This window comes from Manacus vitellinus, unplaced genomic scaffold, assembly GCF_001715985.3.
Source record: "Manacus vitellinus isolate BGI_N305 unplaced genomic scaffold, ASM171598v3 scaffold_2_pilon, whole genome shotgun sequence".
Classification (NCBI taxonomy): domain Eukaryota; kingdom Metazoa; phylum Chordata; class Aves; order Passeriformes; family Pipridae; genus Manacus; species Manacus vitellinus.
In genome coordinates, this window is record NW_021940208.1 from 11852846 (window position 1) to 11872092 (window position 19247).

Consider the following 19247-nt stretch of genomic DNA (forward strand, 5'->3'; position numbering starts at 1 on the left):
TTTATATTCCTAAAGTTCAACAAGTGCTAAAGGGCTTTGCTGTACTTGAGCTTGCAACACCTTAAAAGCTCTTCAGTTAGCAGCCTTCAAATCAAGGTCCCAAAGTCCTCACCACTGATCAGAGAACCAACGACCTGGGAGGTAGCCCTGGTCCTGATACAGTTCTCCTTTGTCACAAAATTCTGTGAACCTCAATGACCTGGACCCAGTGGCTTTGCCTGGGGATCTGGACTCACCCATGTGTGATTAACCAGAAGATAAATCAAGTGATCAGCAACTTTGCTGGTGTGTTATCCTGGGGCCTCTGTCAGGAACAGATGACTAGGGGAAGTACTAGTTAGACACAGATTAACCCAAGATATTCTGTACCTGGGAGTAGTTTGGAATGAAAACATGAAGGCTAGTCCTTCAGAGTTATGAATAGATATTTCTTCTGTGGTTTGAACCTGCTATATGCTTGACTTAACTGCTGCACATGCACTGATCCAAATGTCCATTTCTTGCTTCACCTCTGTCATAGACATCAAGTGCAAGAATTGGTCACCACTTGCAAACAATGGTAGCTGTTTGGGGCATAACCTATTTATTATTTACACTCGGTTAAAAACCTCATCTAGAAAGGTCCAGTTTACCTGGTGAGTTTCCATAGTGTTCTTCCCTGAGGTATCCAAGGGCTCCACAACACTCCCTTGTTTCACATTTCTCCATGCAGTAGTCCAGGCAAAAAAGAACGCATTTACTCTGACTGCCAGATTTCCTTGATTAGATTTCAAAGTTTCAGGTATTACACAGGATATAATAATTCAAGGCAAAGCTACAACTGCTTGTAGAAAACTTCGTTCTAAAGTTGAGACCCTAGTGCCTCATTGCAAACAACTCAAAAAACACCAAATGATTGGGAATCCATCTATGAATGAGTGAAATGATCCACCTTGAACCACCAAGGAAGGCATGACAGAGGTGCCCTAGGCAGGATTCACACTCAGTCAAGGCTCAGGATGGAGTCCCCCGGCTCTATCTTGCCGTCAGTCACCCCAGACTAGCATATCTAGACCCTGGTTCCCTGGACAGGACCCTGGTGCTAAGATCCAGTCCACTTTGCAACATTTTCTGCTTTGCCCCTTGCCCAAAAACCTGCAAAGGAAAAGAGGAACAATTATCCCAACATCATTAAAATTGTAGCATTAAATGGGGTATATATGCCACATTCCACTAGTTTGTGCTGTCATAGGTGATGCTGAGAGCTGCAGGCAGTAGGAAAGTCCTGAGGAGATAGAAAGAGTAGTGGAGAGGGAAACAGAGGAGGCAGATGTCTCTCTCCTTGCACTCGGGTACTGACCATTAACATGGAGAGAAGCAAGGGTAGGCCAGAACAGCTATGGATACAAGGCAAAGGAGACACTGCTTGTGGCTCAGGGGGAGAGTATCATCCACATGCCCCACAGCACTCTGTGCAGCCACAGGACTCACTCCCACCTCTTCCTCCAGCCTTGTGCATTCATGGAAGCCCACCTGGAGAAGGCAATGTTGGCTGGGACAGCGCTTGCTGGTAAGAGGAAACTTCTCTTCCAGTGCCTTTCTGTATTTCCCATGTTTCCTGACCTGGAGGGCATGCTTGCAGCCAGCTTCTGGGAAGGGAGTTTAGTCCACACCAAGGCCTGCCACTGTAGCTGGCAGTGAAACATTAACAGACAACTGATGATCTGAAGAGGGTCTTGCCCATGGCATGTCTCTTACAGCAGCCCTACAGGAAGCCCACCTAACTCCTTCTCTTTGCTGCCACACACAGGTTTTCAGACAGCCCAAGAGTTTCTTCTCATGAAAGACTCATTGTGACCATGCCAGGCTCTGCTTTATCTTACTGCTCTAAAGAGTCTACCTATAAGCACTTGCCAGCCATGCTGCTTTTGGCATGTCCTTGAAACCTTAACACTGTTGTTTCCATTTCTTCCCCCCAGTGTTCATCCCTCATGACAGTGTTCATCTCTCATAGCACACTCACATTAGACATGTGAGAGACCCTCATGTTCAGCACAGCTGTAAAGGGAATACCAGGGAGAGTGCCTGCAGTGTGGGCCTTGCCACCTTGAGGAAGGATCTCTGAAACAGCAGAGAGAAGAAAGCAGACATCTTCTTTCTTTATTTTTATGGATCGCCTGCAGGTCAAAGCCCAGAGTGAAGTGGTTTTCTTCACTTCTTCAGGTTTATATGGGTTGCAGCCAAATGGCAGGTCTGGGTGTCCCTGGCTGCCACTGTGTCACCCTGCCTGAGCAAACACACCTGGTCCTTCAGCTACTCTCCGGGGTTCTTGCTTGCTTTCATATTTCAGGCAAAAAAGAGTGTCTTGGTGAAAAATATCCCTTTCTCAGCTATTTGCTATATTGTGGTCCTTTCTTTTTTTGCGCTCGGATAAAACTCCTGTGTACCAGCTCCTTTCGAAGTGGGTCTTTGGGTTCCAGTCCTGCTGCCTTTGGTCCCTTCAAAAAACATCTTGCATCACTTTGCTGAGTCCACCTTGTCCTCAGTGTTAAATTAACTATATAAAAATATTAAATCAAACAAATAATTGGTTACACATGCTACACTAGTTCTTGAGTTTCCAATGTACCGTTTATAGTGTTTAATTTTCTAAGTAAAAAGGAACTCTATCCCTCAAGCAATGCACACTGTGGCATCAGTAGTATTTAAATTTGCAAATTCATGGCATAAACTTCCACCATCCTAGTGAGTGGGGCTCACTGCTGTAGAAGAAATAAGATGCCATTTTAGTACATTTTTTTTCTGTCTGTCTCTCTCAAACCATAGTCTTATTATTGTTCCAGAAAACTTTCCAGAGAAACTTTTGCATTATGTCAGGCACTGCAACCACAAATGGGAAATTTCTGCACAAATGGCTGTAGACTGGAAAAGCTACAAGAAAATGAAATCAGTCTAGACAAGCAACAGTAGAAAATCAACAGGCATTTCTAGCAAGGCTGTATGTAGTAACAATGCATATAACTCTTCCTAGAAGAAAATGTTGGCATCATGCTGAGTCCAGATATCTTGCAGTTCCTCTTCAAAATTGAAATTTATTTCAGGTGGAACCCTAGAAGATAATTTTGTTTAAAAAAAAAAAAAAGAAATTACTACCTTGAAAAAGACATCTAACAGCCTTTGCTGTGCACAAAAACACTCAGGCTGTGCATGCAAAAAGACAAGAAAACAAGATATAAGTAAGAAAGAGAAATATACTCTGTAAACAAACAACTAAGCCCTTTACTCTTAATGTACCTTTGAGAAGCACCATTCTTCTTCCCCATGGCAGAGTTAAGGTGAGGTTAGGTTTAGAGTCGGGGTCCCAAGGCCCTCAGAGCTGGAAATCCCCCAGCATCATGCTTGGTGGAAGAGTTTAAAAGAGACAAAACACTATGGTCTAGATAACTGATGCTTGGAGGGAAGATGGAATGACTATCTGCAGAATTCTGAACTTGTTCATAGTGGTGTATAATTATAAGCAATATCAGAGAGGAAAGTTTGAATCTAAAAATATATTTGCCCAGAGTAAGCCTTAAGTGTCAGGTAAGGTTAGAAAATTTAGAGATTGCATGTCCTTTACTGAAGCTAGGAGAGATACTGCTGTGATGACAAAATGTAGGTACAATTTTAAGAGGGAAAACATACTATCACAAGGACTTCTTGCCCTTCTCTCAAAGGGAGAAAAATACAGCTATACACTCCTTACTGTGAAACTGAGCTTGCCTTGCCTCCAGGACCTGCCTGTGTTCACTGCTCTGGCGTTTGCAACCACAGAAGCATTCCTTGGTAGAAGGTTTTGTTCACCAAGTACTTAATTCTCCTTTCATTTGAGGTTAACCCAGGTTTCACCCCTCTACTCTGAACTGCAGGACCCACCCCCCAGGGTTCCCTATTAGGGCTGCCAGGCAGTGGGGTGAGCAAAAGGAAGCTGCTAATGACAAATGCTGATATGCAAACTACCCACCCTTCCACAGCCTTGTGACAGTGACAGCCAGGACAGGCCATTGAAGACCCGCTCAGATTATATGTTAAGGAGCACTGGCTGTGCTATCACTCAGATACTCAACAGGTCACTCACCCAGAGGCTTGGTCTCCTTTTCTCCTGTTGCTTCCAAGGAGCAGGAGCACAAAAGCACATTTTCATCCTCCCTGTTCCTAATGAGGAGGTTCCTGGGGCAACCAGGGGAATCTCCACTATCACTTCAAGTGGCTACCTTGGATTTGCACTACAGGTAAAAGTCTCCTCCACTCCCAGTAGTGTTCCATGCCAGCTATCCACATGTCATTAACTCCCTCTGAAAACCCTGCTTGATTCCAGAACATGATTTTCCACTGCACAACCATCTGCAGTGGCTGCAGTGGTTCACAGTTTCCCCCCCCCCCCCAAAAAAAAAAGAGGCAGTTTTCATTCCAAACTGAGGCAAGTCACTGTGGAAAAATATTAACAGAGTGTGTCTCTTCTGTGGCCACATCTGCACAATTTTATCATGTAATTATACCTTGGCTCCTGCCAATGAGAGATCTATTAGCTAAAAGCTCCTCAGAAAAAGGGAAGCCTTAGTGCATAAATTAATGCAAATCAAGCCTGGGCTCTTCCCTCCCATGATGTTTGGAACTGTTATGATCTCTGTGTTGCTGTAAAAAATTAATGTTCTGCTGAAGCCTGGGGACAACAAGTTGATGAGAGGGGAGACAAGGGCAAGGCAGAAGACAAGGTCCAAGACCTCATCTTTACAGTCCAGATGAGAAGGAAATATTCAGAAAATAGTCTGGTTTGTGGATTGGTATTGGAACCATGTGGTGTGTCAACTTCAGTTTTAATGAAATTTTTTTAAGAGACTCATGTAAAACGAAATTTTTTTGTACAGAATTTTATTTGATCCCTGAATAAAACTGATGTGACTTTTTGTTGTGTTCCAGTCTTTTTTCCTATCACTAGATCTTTGTTTCGTTCCAGGTGCAGTCTACCAGAAGTAGAGGTGATGACACAGCTCTGAAGAGCACCTGCTTTATTATACAGGTATCAAAGTCATTAAGTCATTCCCATGAGTGGCAATTGATTTTCTTCTCTTCTGCCATGCAGCACCTCAAACACAGTCATAGGCACTTACCTGTGAGTGGTGTACCCGTGCAGAGGTTGACAACCCTCACCTCTCTACAGGAGGCACGAAGGTTGATTTCTTCAGGGAAACAGTGGGTGGAAAAGCAGGAGGAGGATTTGCACCAACAAACAGGCTGGGTTACCAGGAAAACAAAGACAGTATTTTGGGAGGATGCTACAAGAGTTCAAGAGAGAGGAAATGGGAAAATGTCCCTAGTGTAGATCTGTGTCCCTGGGTGTGGTGGTTTGAGAGCCCCAAAAATCCAATTTCCAAATCCAAGCCCCCCTCCCACAATTTGTTTCAGTGTGAGAGGGTTTTCCACATATAACACAACTCAGTATGGGGGGAGGGGATTATATTACTGTTTATTACTTACACAAATAAATACTATAATACATTATATACACAATTCTAACTATCTCTCCTATGGTAAAGCAATATATTTACATTGGATCAAGTCCCTCCTTTCCCTCCAATAAAAGTTCAGAAGAGCAGCAGTGTCTCTCCTCTTCAAGACAGCAGTCATAGCTGGAGTTGTTGTAGCTGGAAAATATCTTTCTCTCTCTCTGCATTACAATGCAAGGGGTCTCCTCTCACCCCTCGGCCCTTTGGCTCCAGCCAAAGGTCTCTCTCCTGTGGACTGTGATAGCCGGGTCAAAGGCTCGCCTCACCATGCCATATCACGAAGTGCAGGGCATCTTCGTGAAAATCCCTTCATCAGGGAATTCAAGCTCCTCCTGAGTCAGAACGTTTAGGGCAGCTCTCAGTTCAGTCTTTGCCGCAAGCGTTCTACCAGAGCTCCTTTGCTCTGCCTCAATTGCCAACGTGGCAGCGGGGTGGGGCAAGGCCACTTCCCCCACATTCCGTCCTGGTCCAGCTCTCAGGACGACTCCGAGTTCTCAGCTCTTCTCTCTCTCTCTCTAGCTGCTGCTGCATTTCAGGACTCCCTAAGAGTTTGGAAGCCCACCCCTCCTTTCTAGGAGGTCTCAGGGTTTTGGGAAAGTAATTCAGTCTTACCCCAAAACAGCTCTGCTGAGTTTTCTCTGCTCTGTTGCCAGCTTTTGCTCCTTGCAGGACATCTCTGTGTCTCTCAGCCTGGCTATGTGCCATGTTGCTGGTTGCAGGCTATCTTCTTGGCTTTCAGCCACAGCTCTCCACTCAGCACTGCCTCTGCCAACGCTTTTCCGTCTTCTGCTGCCCATTCACAGCCCAGCCTTTGAACACAGCACCCAATCCAGTTTTAACACCGTTCTGGTTTTCTGTAGCCCCAGCCGGGGGCTGAGGGGCCTTGGCCCCCAGCAGGGCTCCCTGGCCCCTCTCTCCTCGTGGTCTCAAACCATGGCTGCCTCTCTTCTTCCAGCTACGTCATCTCCCTTTTTTTCCATCCTGTTGCAATATGTTGATTTCAAAGGAGCAAAATGTAGCTTCTGATTGGGCCCTACACCAAGACCACCAACCTCAGGGGTTACCACTTTTCTAACTCCAGGGGAAAACACTTTTTACCCCAGGACACTGGGTTAAGTGGTGTTTGCACAGAGACGCCTCTCCTTTCTTGTTTTCACCTTCAGTCCAAGAGACCTTGCTCACACCACCAGGATTTAGTCTGAGCCTTCAGCATCAACAAGACTGTGCAGGGTATTTCAAGGCGTTCAGTTTCACTTGGAAGTAACACAGAATTCAAGTGCTAGCCCCCTGAAAATGCCTACTTCAGACATGTCAGGAAATGAGCAGATAAACCAAATTGGAGATGGCTCAAATCTTCTTAGCAGCATAGCAATGTTCAGCTCAGAGTTGCCAAAAAGGAAGATATAGCGTGCATTGATGTTTACCCTTGGAAAAGAAGACCAGTAGGAAGTTCTTTCACAGAACTGTGAAAGAAATGGATGAAGACCTGTTATTCTTGCTGGTGCCAGGGCAGAGAGACATTTGGAAGCATTGTCTGTGGCCACACTTCTCCCCACAGTAATGGTCACTTCCCCATACCCTACTACTGGTAAAGAGGTGACAAGATTGGACAGTCATGGGGCAGCACAGTTCTCCAGTTGGGAGAGACTGGAGTCTTCTGAGGAGTTGGGAATGTTGGAGGCAGTGACTGCAAAAAGACTTCCCTCTGCAACAGCCACAATGCAGCCACTCCAATCTTCTCCCTGCAGCAACCACAGTGCTCCCTGCCTAGCTTTCCAGCCTGGGGCCACAGCTATTTTGCCCATTGTGGCTCTTGACAATGACTTATTTTACTTTGGCTTGACATGTCCTGCAACCAGGTCCTGCAAACAGGTCCTGTTCTGGTAGTGTGGCAAATGACCCTACAGTGTTCAAAGTACTAGTAGACTCTTTGTCCTTCCCTACAGGGTCTGAAGAAGCTTTTTCCCATTTGCTGTCTGTCATTCCCATTGAGCAGTCACACACAGTGTTCAAGTCCTTGAAGCTGGTGGAAGCAGGATTTCCCATGAGGCTTGTTATTACTTGGCACTTATCTCAGACAATCCTAACCACTGCAGAGGAGAGTAGTGGTGATGAGTCAACCAGCTGCTGCCACGGCGCTGGCTGCTACTGATGCATTGGAGATCTGCTGCCCCTGCTCCCATATCCGGTTTTCACTGATGCTGCACCAGTGGGTACCCAGACTGGGGAGGCTTTACAACCCCACAGAAGTGTTGCAAAAAAGTGAATATATTACAGGACACACAAACAGTGCAAGTCCTGCTCCTTTGTCCTTGTTGACTTAAATAATTAGTCCAGTTCTGGCAATAGCAGAGAAACTCAGAGGGGGTTTTTTTTTGGGGGGGGGGGTGTCTTTTTGAGAGAGAGTTTACTCAATTAAACCACTGTTTCTACTCTTCCCTGTTTGAGCCAAAAATGTCCTTTCACCTCCCATCTCTACCTTGAGAAAGAGTTGATGCCCGTCTGAAAGGGTGTTTCCTAAGCATAACCCAAGCCAGACCTGTGTCAGTGCTCAGGCAGGCGTGCTTGGACTCACCCAGCTCCACGAACAATGCTGTAGCTAGAGGGAGGTGCCAAGTATCCCAGAAAATTTGCTCTATGGCATTTCTTGCATGTAAGTGCTAAGAAGAATTTATTTCCTTGTTTGTTTTCTTCACTGCTGCTTAGGGGATATTTACCCTTTGTTAGGCTCACATTGCTGGTCAGGAAAAGGACTCCCCAGGCAGCAGGAATTCGATGTCCAACAGTTTATCTGCAACTCTAGTCCAATTTGTATTAATAAAGTTTGAAGATTATTTAGTACTTCCAGTCTTCTGGCCAGCTGCAGAGGGGTTTGGAAATTCAGGACAGGCCTACACTCACAGTAAAACATAATACATGCAACAATATATGGTTTAATAAATATTTTCATATACTTAATCTGATAAATGCAGCACATGCTGTAATGGATATATGACCCTGGTTACTTACAATCTTCATCAACAGTTTGTATAAACATCAAGATCCCAGCTGCTCAACTGCCCTTGCTTGTATTCTGGATTTTCTCCCAATTTTACTCTGCAAATACAGAGAAAATAAACACAATGTAACAATGCTTTGGGCAGGAATCTTCACCCATTTACCAGTGCGAAGCTCCTGTAGACACCTGTCACTCGACATTTCACACTCCCCTTTCTGCTGCACCGATGGAGGCTTTGCTGCCCGTGAGCACAGTGGTGCAAGGGCCAGGGCAAGCAGCCAGGCAAGGTCCCAGAGAAAGCTATCTCCAGCAAGCCTACAGACAAACATGACATGATCATGTGTGGCATCTCCCTCCCACCCCAGTCCATTTGGTCACACCTCCAGTGACTGATACTTCAGCAAGGAGTCTGTGGCTGCAGAGTGCCTGTGGTGAACACTGAACCATGCCCATGGTAGCTGCACTGCTCCCCATGAGGCTCTTTCCACCTGGGTCCCCTCCAGCCCCAGGCACAACTACATGTCCAATGAGTCTCCAGAGGAGAAAATAGCTCCTGGGGGCTCTGCCACAGCTCAGCAGCTGAAGGTCAGGATGGGCTCTTGACTTGCAAAATCATTCAATTAGAGGAAACAGGTCTGGAAAGATGTTTAGGAGGTCTTCTAGTGCATTCCTACCCCAAAGCAATCATTGTATGCTAATCACCACTGATGCATGTCTGCTCAGACTTTGCCAAAAATCCTCCAGTGATAGAGATCTTGCAACCTCCCTAGGTTTAACTATCGTTATCGAGAGAACTCCTTTGGCCAATCTCAGCCTGCTGCAGTTCTCATCCATTATTCTTTGCCTCAGCCAGACAGGGGCCAGGTCATTGCCTTCCACTTTGCAGCAATATTCTGTACCATTGCAGGTTCTTATCCTGCCAACCACCCGCAGCGGCTGTGAGCTGTTTGTAATGCTGGGCACAGAGACTTGCTGACCTTCTCATTCCCTTCAGACCCTCGGTGATTGCACTCCTACTTTGATAAGTCCCTGAACCAATGCCTACCTCCCCAATGAACTCCTTACCTCTCCCACTTGAGTGGGGACTCCCATACAGCCACCAGCCTCCCTCCCACACTAACTCTCCTCGAAGCCCACCTTGGCCCCTTACAGCTGGCTCCCAGCCTGGGTCTACCTGGCATGGAGGCAGCCCAATCAGGAAGAAGACAGAAAAATTTGGGGTAGATTTTCTCTCCTGAGCTCCCTGCATTGTCCTCCCCACATCCTCCCACAGCAGCACTAGCTACAGACTCCTTACTGAACTACTCTTCCCACGACTCCCTCTCCCCTGTTCTCCCAGTCTCGATTACACTGTCCCAGCTCTCACGCTCGTTATGTACAGGTCATGTTTTCCAGACTGCTGACCATTTTTGTTACTTTCCATTGGACTCTATCCAACTGGGCTTCCTTCTGGAAGCTCAGTGTCCTCAGCTGAGCAGAGCATCCCCACTGGGGACTCACACATGCTGAGAAGAAAAATCACTCCATTTGTCTTGTAGTCTGTAATTTGGTTCATATATCTCAGCATGGAGACGACCTGGCGCCGCTGACTCATGTGCTGCCTTTGATCCATTATGACCCCCAGACCTTCTCTGCAGAGTGATGTTAATGCAGGTATTTTACCTCATGCAGCTGCTTATTTCTGCATAAGGTGGGAGCTCACTCCTGTCCCTGCAGAATTGCATCCTATTTTTCTCAAACTGTTTCTCCAATTTGACAAGATCACTTATCAGACTCAAGCTGTGTCCTCCAAAGCACTTGCAGCCTATTACAGCTGTTTGTGGTTTGTAAAGTTAATAAGCTTGTTATTTATTTTATAGACAACCATTAATAATGACCTGGCCTGGCATTTCACTACTCCTGACTTTCTTCCCACAGGCCACCCTGTTCAGTCTTCATGAAGCTTTTCTGTGGAAATTGGATTTGGCCAGGCAAGAGAAAAGAGGAAACAAAGCTAAACTCAGGTTATTATTTGTTTCCCACCTGAGGGCAAAAAGGAGTAACACATAACGCACGTCATCTGCTTCATCTTAGTGGTCAGAGCCAGTAGCAAGTCACAAGTATGTGTTCTTATGCTGTGATCATGTTACATAGCCACCAAATCAAGACCACCTCCCACATGCCAGCATGTCCCAAAGAGGAGCTGAAAGATGGAAGAGGTTGCTGCATGCAGTGTCTGGGGCAAAGATTATCAACAAGCCTGGGGTAGCTCATTAAAGGGGACACTGCTGATGTCAGGGGTCAAAAGGAAAAAGCCATCAATCCTGCAAGTGGGACTGTAAAAACAGAAAAGCTCCCCGACTGCTCCTTTGCTTGGACAACTGAGGACCTAATTTACATCCACTCTAATGTCTGCTTCTCCCATCGATGAACTTCAGAATGTTGCCCAACTGTCCCAGCTCCTCAGTAAACATGGCCAGTTTTCCTGTCTTGTTCCTATACTGAGCAGTGGCTCTCCTCACCCTGACAGCTGCTCTCAGATGACACAGGAGCATATAGTAGTGGTGGTTATAAAGGTTGCATTACTCTATGTTGCTGGAGTATAAATTCATCCATTTGCAAAGCTAGGCTCAAGATGAACTGTTGACATGCAAACCTGTTGCAGCTGTTCTCTCCCTGCTCTGTTCCTGCATAATCAGGACAATGGAGCTCAGCAGCACAGCACTGTCCCTGCTATGCCTGTGGAGGCTCCTGGGCTAATGAAGGGATTCTGTATTTTTTGTCCTGGGGCTATACCAAGGGATTTGCAATGACATTAAAAAACTCTCCTTTTCCATGATCTCCCCTTCTGCGCTTGTACTTTCAATATCCAGTTTCACAAGGTGAATTAATTTCTCATTGAGGTATTTTCCTTATGAGGTGGTTTGTTGGGTTTTTTCCCCCCCTCTGATTGCAATCAGCAAACAGGCCCTTGGAGTATAAAAGCTAAAGGAATAGCTAAAACTCAAGTTTTAGACTGCAGGGATGTTATTAAAGAAGACTTTTGTGACTGGAGGGATGTTATTAAAGAAGAATTTTGAGACTTTGCAGACAACAGTAACAGAGATTTAACTATTCAAATGTCCAAAGTTTCCAGACAACACAGAAAATATCAAAATTGAGTGCAAAGGAAGGACTCAGAAGAATAAATCTGTGTGGTTTACAAAAGACAAGGAATGAGATAATGTCTGGAAACTGATTAGAGAAGTGACTGTGTAAACTGGGAAGAAGAGCATAAATCAGGAAAGAAATGTGTTCAGAATTAACTCAGAGGACAAGAAGAAGAGAAGCATTTTTCTGTCACAGTTATGTCAGTGACACTGCCATATATCTAGTTTTATACCAGTTCAGTCCCAGACAGCATCTCAGCAGACATGGCTTTTTCACAGAACTTGAGCATCCTGCTTAAAGGAGGGACAACTTCAAAGAAAAATCAAGTTTCTGAGGGTCATACCCAGTCAAGTTTTGAAGGCTTTTTTTTTTCCCCCACAACAAATTCTTTTGATAAATTTGTTTATTTTCACTCTTCAAAGTGAGCAAGAGCTGGCAGCAGTACATCGTGCCAGCATAGCTATTGCTTTGCTTGTATGAAATACCAACAAAACTTTGCTAGTGCTAAAGTCACCAGGGCTCACCACCTGTAAGAAATTCCTTGTCAGATTTGATATACAAAGAGAAGCACTTAAGTTAATTTTAATTCACTTTTGCACCCTCCTCTCTCTTCAGATTTTCCAGAAAACCCTCCTTGTAAGCTCTCCAGGGCAGCTGTGGGACACCATCACCCGTCATTCCCTGCCTCCGCTGCAGCCAGGATTCCTGCTCATTGATCAGGAGGGAACAAGTTGGGCAGCTGGCAGGCAAGATGCTTGAAAAAACTGCTGACCTGCCTTCCAGCTTTCTTGGACAACAGCGGTAATTGGTGTAATCTAATAAAGGGAGAATGGTGCTGGCACGAAGCGTGTTCACAGCTGTAGGATGGCAGTTTCTTTCTGCATGTCAGGGCTGAGTTGATGCTGCAGGTCTATGTCAGCAAGTCCTCAGGAGTACTCAGAGTAGCTCCTGGCTCTCTATTCCCTTTGCTCACTGACAAACCATAAATACAGACCCTGCACAGGGTCCTTCTCCATTCTTCCTGCCAAAAGGCAGTCTTCAGAGGAAAACCTAGAGCTTGTAAACTGACTGACAGCAGGAGTCTGAAGGTTATGGTGCTGGAAGTACAGGAACATGAAACACAAGTTATTAACATGTACTTGAGTAAGGGTAAAAGGAAATAGGCAATGTCAAACCACAAGGCAAGAGAGGCTGCCGGAGACAGTGAGTGCTAAAATTGTGGCCAGATGGGAAAAATAGAAGTAACATATCTGGTGACAGGCTGCATGTGAAAACACAGCAGACAAAAAGCACTTTGAGGAACAAATGGCAAAGGGAATTAACACTATCAATGTTTCTTCACATCAAAGATTCAGGAGACCATCAGAAAATCTGTAGAACCAGCTGACAGTATAAAAGAAGATTACAGCAGATATGGCTATTTTAAATTATTTAGTTGCTCAACGTTCATAGTGGAAGAAACTTCGTGTTTAGACAGTTCCAGTCATTCTTAGGGGATAGGGGTCATAAGAAAGATTAGGTAGAAATCAAAATTACTTTGGAGGAGAGATAAAAAAATCACAGAGTGAATAGCAAGGAATGAGTAGAACTGATAAGAAGTACTCGAGAGGTCTAAGATGTCTCTAAAATGGAAGAGCTAAGGTCATAGCAGTGATGGATAACGTCATTTAAAATTACTGGAAAGCTATACAGTGGTCAGTTTTAAAAATTTGCTTGAAGATTGATCTGAGTAACTATGGGCCTCTTATTGCAGCTTAGATACTACAGTGGGGTCTCTCGATGTGTACCAGATTTATGTGGCAAAGTCTTTGTAGTGGGGGAACTTCAGGGGTGGCTTCTGTGAGAAGATGCCAGGAACTCCACCCATATCAGACAGGGCCAACACCAGCTGGCTCCAGTGACTGCTATCAGTGATGCTGGTGGCACCTCTGTGATAATATATTTCAGAAAGGGTAAAAATGCTGCACAGAAACTGGGAGAGAGGAGTGAGACTAGTGAAAGAAATAGCCCTGCAGGCACCAAGAAAGGAGGAAGGAGGAAGAAGAGGTGTTCCAGGCACTGGAGCAGAGATTCCCCTGCAGCCCATTGTGCAGACCATAGTGAGGCAGCTGTGCCCCTGCAGCCATGGAGACCACGGGAGAGCAAATACCTTTTGAACCACCACATCTGTTTTTAAACTGACATGACAACAACAGGAGTAATATGTTGGTCAGTTTCAAAGACTGACTGACCCCCTTGACAGCATCAAAGAGTTCTTGATATTAGGTCCTTTATCAAAAAAACTATCTTTAGTTTTCAGCTGTGGGAACAATTTAGCTGGCTTTATCTCCAGTAACAGCACAGGGGCCATTGCAAGAATGTTTTCAGCCCACACGCAACTTAAAGTAGCTGTTTCTCACCACCATCTAAGAAGGTTTATGTTGCTAGAGAAGTTCAACTGAGAACACATCTGGAAAGCCCCCTCATCTTATAAATGGGCAGTAAATAACAAAATACCTTCTGGCCTACAGAAAGTGGGAGTCACCTAATCTGCACTTAGACATCTACAATGTAAATGTATACATGCAATGCAAGCACTTCATTCTTTCATCTTGATGTTTTGGCTCTGTGATCACCTTTTTCTATTCTTCTGATTTCTGATTATTTCGAGCACCTGCACTGCTCAAGTATTTTGTCTTCATTGTAACTCACAGCTCTTTTTTGTCATAGGGAGAAGGACTCAAGTTGTCCAAAAAGAAAACCAAATATTTCCTTTTAATTTATATGTTTGAAAAACACAGAACTGATCTTTGGTCTGCATTAGCCATCATATCTTCACTTCTATTGCTTCTATTGAGTCTAATGCTATCCTGCCTTCCAATAGTTTGATTAAAAGAAGATGGGATATGTCACATAACATGACCCTACAACTAGCAGCTATACCTAACCAGCATAGAAGTTGCTAGACTCACTGAGTTCAAACTCCAGTTTTCAATGTAACATAATTAAAAATCCACCCATTCTGCACTTGCAGCCTGGTACTTTTCCCGCCCGATTGGAGGACCAGAGGTTAACTGAAGGGAAAAACAAGCACAGGGTGAAGAGAGAGAGCTTCCTCAGACAACAGAATACTGATTAACAGGGATATTAGGAACATCACTGGATACTCAGGGGAGCTCAGCATATGAGCAGATCTACCCAAAAATACTCATTGGCCTTGCACTCCAGCAGCACAAATTCAACTGCTGATACTGATACCATTGTCTTCATTTCAGTCCATTCCTTATTCCCCTCCTAGACCTGGGAAGGTTTTCTGTAGGGAAAAGGTGGGGGGGTGGATGGCAGGATGGAGGGGAAATTCTTTGACTCGAGAAGAAGATTTATCACTCTGGAAGAGTCAAAAATCAATGAGACAGGAGAGAGAAATATAAAGCTCAGATTAGTTCTTTATTTGTTTTCTTGCTTCCCACTGTGAAGTTATAGAAATGCATACAATGTTCGCTTTCTCCCACAGGCATTTAATTACTTGTGTGAATAGTTTTCATTGCTTGCTCCTGGAATATCCCATGACCACTGACCCAGTGCCACTGCCTGCCACCTCCTAACCAGGCAGCCAAAAACAACAACAAAAAATGAGGAAAGATGCTGAGCAGGGTCTTTTTGCAGTCAGAATCTTTGTCCTTCCACCAGCAGTGGCAGAACTGTTGGGGCTGGAACCCAGACTGATTAACAGAGAGGAAACAGGAAAAGATGTGTGAAAGTGGAAGGCAGAGAAAACAGGCCCTATCAGTAAGAGGGACTTAAACAGAGCAAGATTCAGCTCTGTGGATGTAACTACAAACTGTGAAACATCTCTACTTTTTTGGTATCAGCCAGCTCAGGATGTCCTCCTCCACCTAGTTCCTCTTCACTGCTTCTCTTTAAGATCCTTGTATGGTGTCTCTGACACTGCTCCACCCCAAAGCTGTAACTTTCCACATACCCTAAAGCCTTACCCTGCAGTCAGCATGGTTAATGAAGAGGGTTGATAATATCACTTATTCATAGCTCTTCACTGCACATGGAACCTGGCAAGGGCCCATTGCTCTTGCTGTGGTTGCTGCCACTCTTATGAGGAAATCCAGCCAGCACCTCAAGCTTAGAAAGTCCTATGTCACCAGAAGTAACAAAATATCTGTGAGCTATCCATTCTCCTGACCAGGACCCAGCCTTTCATGGCTGTTGTCTTCTTCCTGACATGTTCATGCTGTGTATGATACAATGACACATTTCTGTTCTCACTGTCTCCTTTGAGATGCTGTGACTATCTGAAGACTTTTGCAATTATACCCAAAAGGTAACTTTAGAGGGTTTCAGCTGAAAGCAACACTTCCTCCTGCACCTGCACAAAACAGCTCTTACAGAAGCAGGCTATTCCATTCTTCATTGACTGAAGCCTGGAATAACTCTTTCTCCCTGTATTAGCTACACTTATAGTGCTGGTATATACTGATATATATATATACACTACTCACATATTCTGATATAACGGTGATATAAACCTCACAAAACAAATCTCCAGGTGGCATCATCACTGACTCTTCAATGGACTAGGAGCAGCTCATCCTACTCTGCAACTACTCACAGGATACCTTGAATATTGTTGTCAATATTGCTGCTTCTCTGCCCAGTTCCTTTGGAGGAACAATGAATGCAACAGGAACTCACATCTGAGAGAGGCACAACAGGAGAAGTAGGGGCTGCTTCTGCTGGACACTCTCACCTCTCTGAATGCTCACATCTCCAAAAGATACACGTGAGCAGCTGGGAGCTGCATCTGCACAGCTCCATGGGATAGTGTGACTGCATGCAGTTTTGCTCCCATTCTCCGGTCCCTGTTGCAAGAAAGATGTGAATAACCTGGATTAAATTCAGTAAAGGCTCGATGAGATGGATGGCTGCTGAAGCACTCACTCTGAGTAGGGCTTGACACACTTAGTCACTTACACTTAATGCCTGTCCCAGAGCAAAATGCAATGGCTTCCTGTGCAGGCGCTTTCCTCAATCTTAGTGGGATGGTGAGGAGAGAAGGAAAGCAAAGAGGAAACAAGTGAGGACTTCCACAAGGCAAAGGGCCCTGAGACTGCTCCATCTCAAATTTTGCCTCAGCCCCTTCAGAGGTTTCTTCCCCTTGCAGTCCACCACTGCTCTTCCTACCTCCCTCTCTCCAACATCCTCCTGGCAGCATTGTCAGGATCCTCTTCCAACCACAGCACTCCCTTGGGAAATAGTCTCAGCTCTGACCCCCTTCCGTTTCCTCACATCCACAAGTTTTCACAGCCCTGCAAGTCCCATGACCAGTGCATACCAGTGACAGCCCTTCCACCTGGCAAAGGTGGCCTCACCACTGAGGGACAGGCAGTCACCAGGAGCAGTACATAGCAACAAGGAGCACTCCCCATGAGCTTTGTAGACACTCCCCAAGGACTCCCACCCATTCTCCTGGCAAATAAATTCCCCTGTGCCATCACCTCCGTGTAGCGAGGCACTGAGCAGGTTCCCTGCAATGCAGCTGCTTGTCCCAGCCGTCCTCTGCCTGCTGGGCTCCTGCTGCCTTCAGGGCACAGAGGCACGACAATATGAGTCAGTGCTCATGGTGCCAAACGGAGGCCCCTGGGGCTCCTGGGGGCACAAACAGTTTTGCCCCAGTGGCTACGCTAGGGGATTTGAATTGAAGGTAAGATTTCACTTCTTCTTCAGGGGGGAAAAAACCTGCTGTGAAACAATGTTATTTTGTTCTGGTCCTAGCGGGGCTGGCCACAACACTTTGTCCCATCGCAGCAGTTTGCATTGTATTTGCATTTCTCATGCAGGTTTCTCAGCAAGAGTTCTCCAGCATGGAGTAGCTCTCCAGGCTCCCTGCCAGTAAATGATTTCTTAGCAGAGGAGTCCACTGGGTAAAAAAAAGACCTGGAGTCAGTTCAGCAGATCCTGTTCCTGGGTGTGTGGAAGAAGTCCCACCTAACAGCACAACAGCTTTGGGTATCATAGCACATGGTGAGAGTGTGGGCATGACCTGGGACAGCAGCCACACAGCATTCCTGTGTCCAGAGCCTCTGACCCACCATTTGGAGAAAAAAAGAGGTGGGCAACAGCAAAAAGACCTTCCTGAGAAATGCTGTGGAGCTGCCTCACAGCCCTGCCCAGCTGCATTGTCTCACTCTGTACACAAAGCCTCCTACAAACCCTTGTCATGAGGGTTCACCTCATCACTTCTTTTAAATGGGGGATGGTACTGACCTCTCCTATTTTCTTCCCCTCTTCTAAGGTCCAGCCCTACCAGGGGTTTTGGCTGTTTGCAGACGACACGGCTCTAAATGGCATCCGCCTGCTCTGCACAGATGGCACAGTCATTGAGTCCTCCGTGGGATGGTGAGTATCTTCACTTTCTCATCCTCCTTCAGGGCAGCAGCTTCTGGGAAGCATGAAGGAAAAGCAGCAAGTGGTTTCTGCGTAGCCCACATTCCCCTGTGAAGGTGGTTCACCACCTGCTTGCAGAGGTGGGTGAGTTCCCCTTGACCACAAAGTGTGAAGGTCTTACGGAAAAGATCTGGTCCCAGGGAAAGGAACAGTGCTGTCAAAGATGAAGGAGAGTTCAAAAAGATGCAGTTCTTAAACCTGTACTTTCTCCTTTTCCTCAAACGCTTACTTTGAAAAGGGCATCAAGTAACAGGGACAAAGCAAGCAGCTGAAATTGCCAAGGGGTTGTGCAGGAACAGAGCAGCCTGGGGTTGATGGTGTCTGGGCATCCAGGGAATGATGGAGAAGCAGAGAGAAACAGGTGCTCCTAGAAACCTGCCATCTCTGTGTGGGGGTGCAGGATTGCCCCAGGACTGCCAGGATCCCAAGCACGTTGTGGTGTTGATTGCAGCACAGCAGAGGCTGAACAAAGTCTTGGCAAGTTGTTTTCTTCTCTGGCAGGTGGGGAAACTGGACTGAGGCCCAGCTCTGCTCCAGCAACAAGCTGGTTTCCTTCTCCCTGCGTGTGGAAAAGTGGCAGTTCTTTCGTGACAACACAGCAGTCAACAATGTGAGGTTCGCCTGCTCAAACGGAACAAAGCTGGAGGGCTGGGGACTTTCAGGGGGTCACTTTGGCCCATGGAGCAGCAACTGCACCTCTGGGGCTATCTGTGGGCTCCAAACAAAGGTGGAGGGGCCCCAGGGAAATAGGGATGACACAGCTCTCAATGACCTGAGAGTCTTCTGCTGTCAGTAACCCAAGTCCCCACCATATGGCAGCATCGACAAAGTTGTACAGCATTAAACCTTGAATCTGTGCTTGCACAAGTAGCAGTGTACATTTTTCTTGTCTTGTTTTATCAAGGGTAGCCAGATCCCATGGCTACAGCACCCTGGGGGTTTCTTCCTGCCACCATCCAGCTGATGCAAGGTTACTGCACCTCCTTGCTCCAGGTTCAGCCTGCAGCAAGGCTGAGAACGTGTTACCAGGGGGTACAAACATGAGCGCACGCAAACACACACACACATTGCCAGCCACGGATGAACACAGAGAGCAGTGCCTTTACACTGTGCCTACACCTGCATAGACTCACACACACACACACAGTGCTCACACA

General features: G+C 45.9%; 1 protein-coding gene across 1 annotated transcript in view; it reads left to right on the forward strand.

Moving 5' to 3' along the window:
- Positions 1-18886, forward strand: part of LOC103756719 (vitelline membrane outer layer protein 1) — a 41941-nt gene extending 23055 nt beyond the window's left edge. The window contains exons 2-4 of the mRNA XM_018071049.1: positions 4976-5038; positions 17939-18042; positions 18592-18886. Coding sequence (XP_017926538.1) covers positions 4976-5038; positions 17939-18042; positions 18592-18886 — 462 coding nt within the window. The remainder of the gene's footprint in view (positions 1-4975; positions 5039-17938; positions 18043-18591) is intronic.
- Positions 18887-19247: the final 361 nt, after the last annotated feature.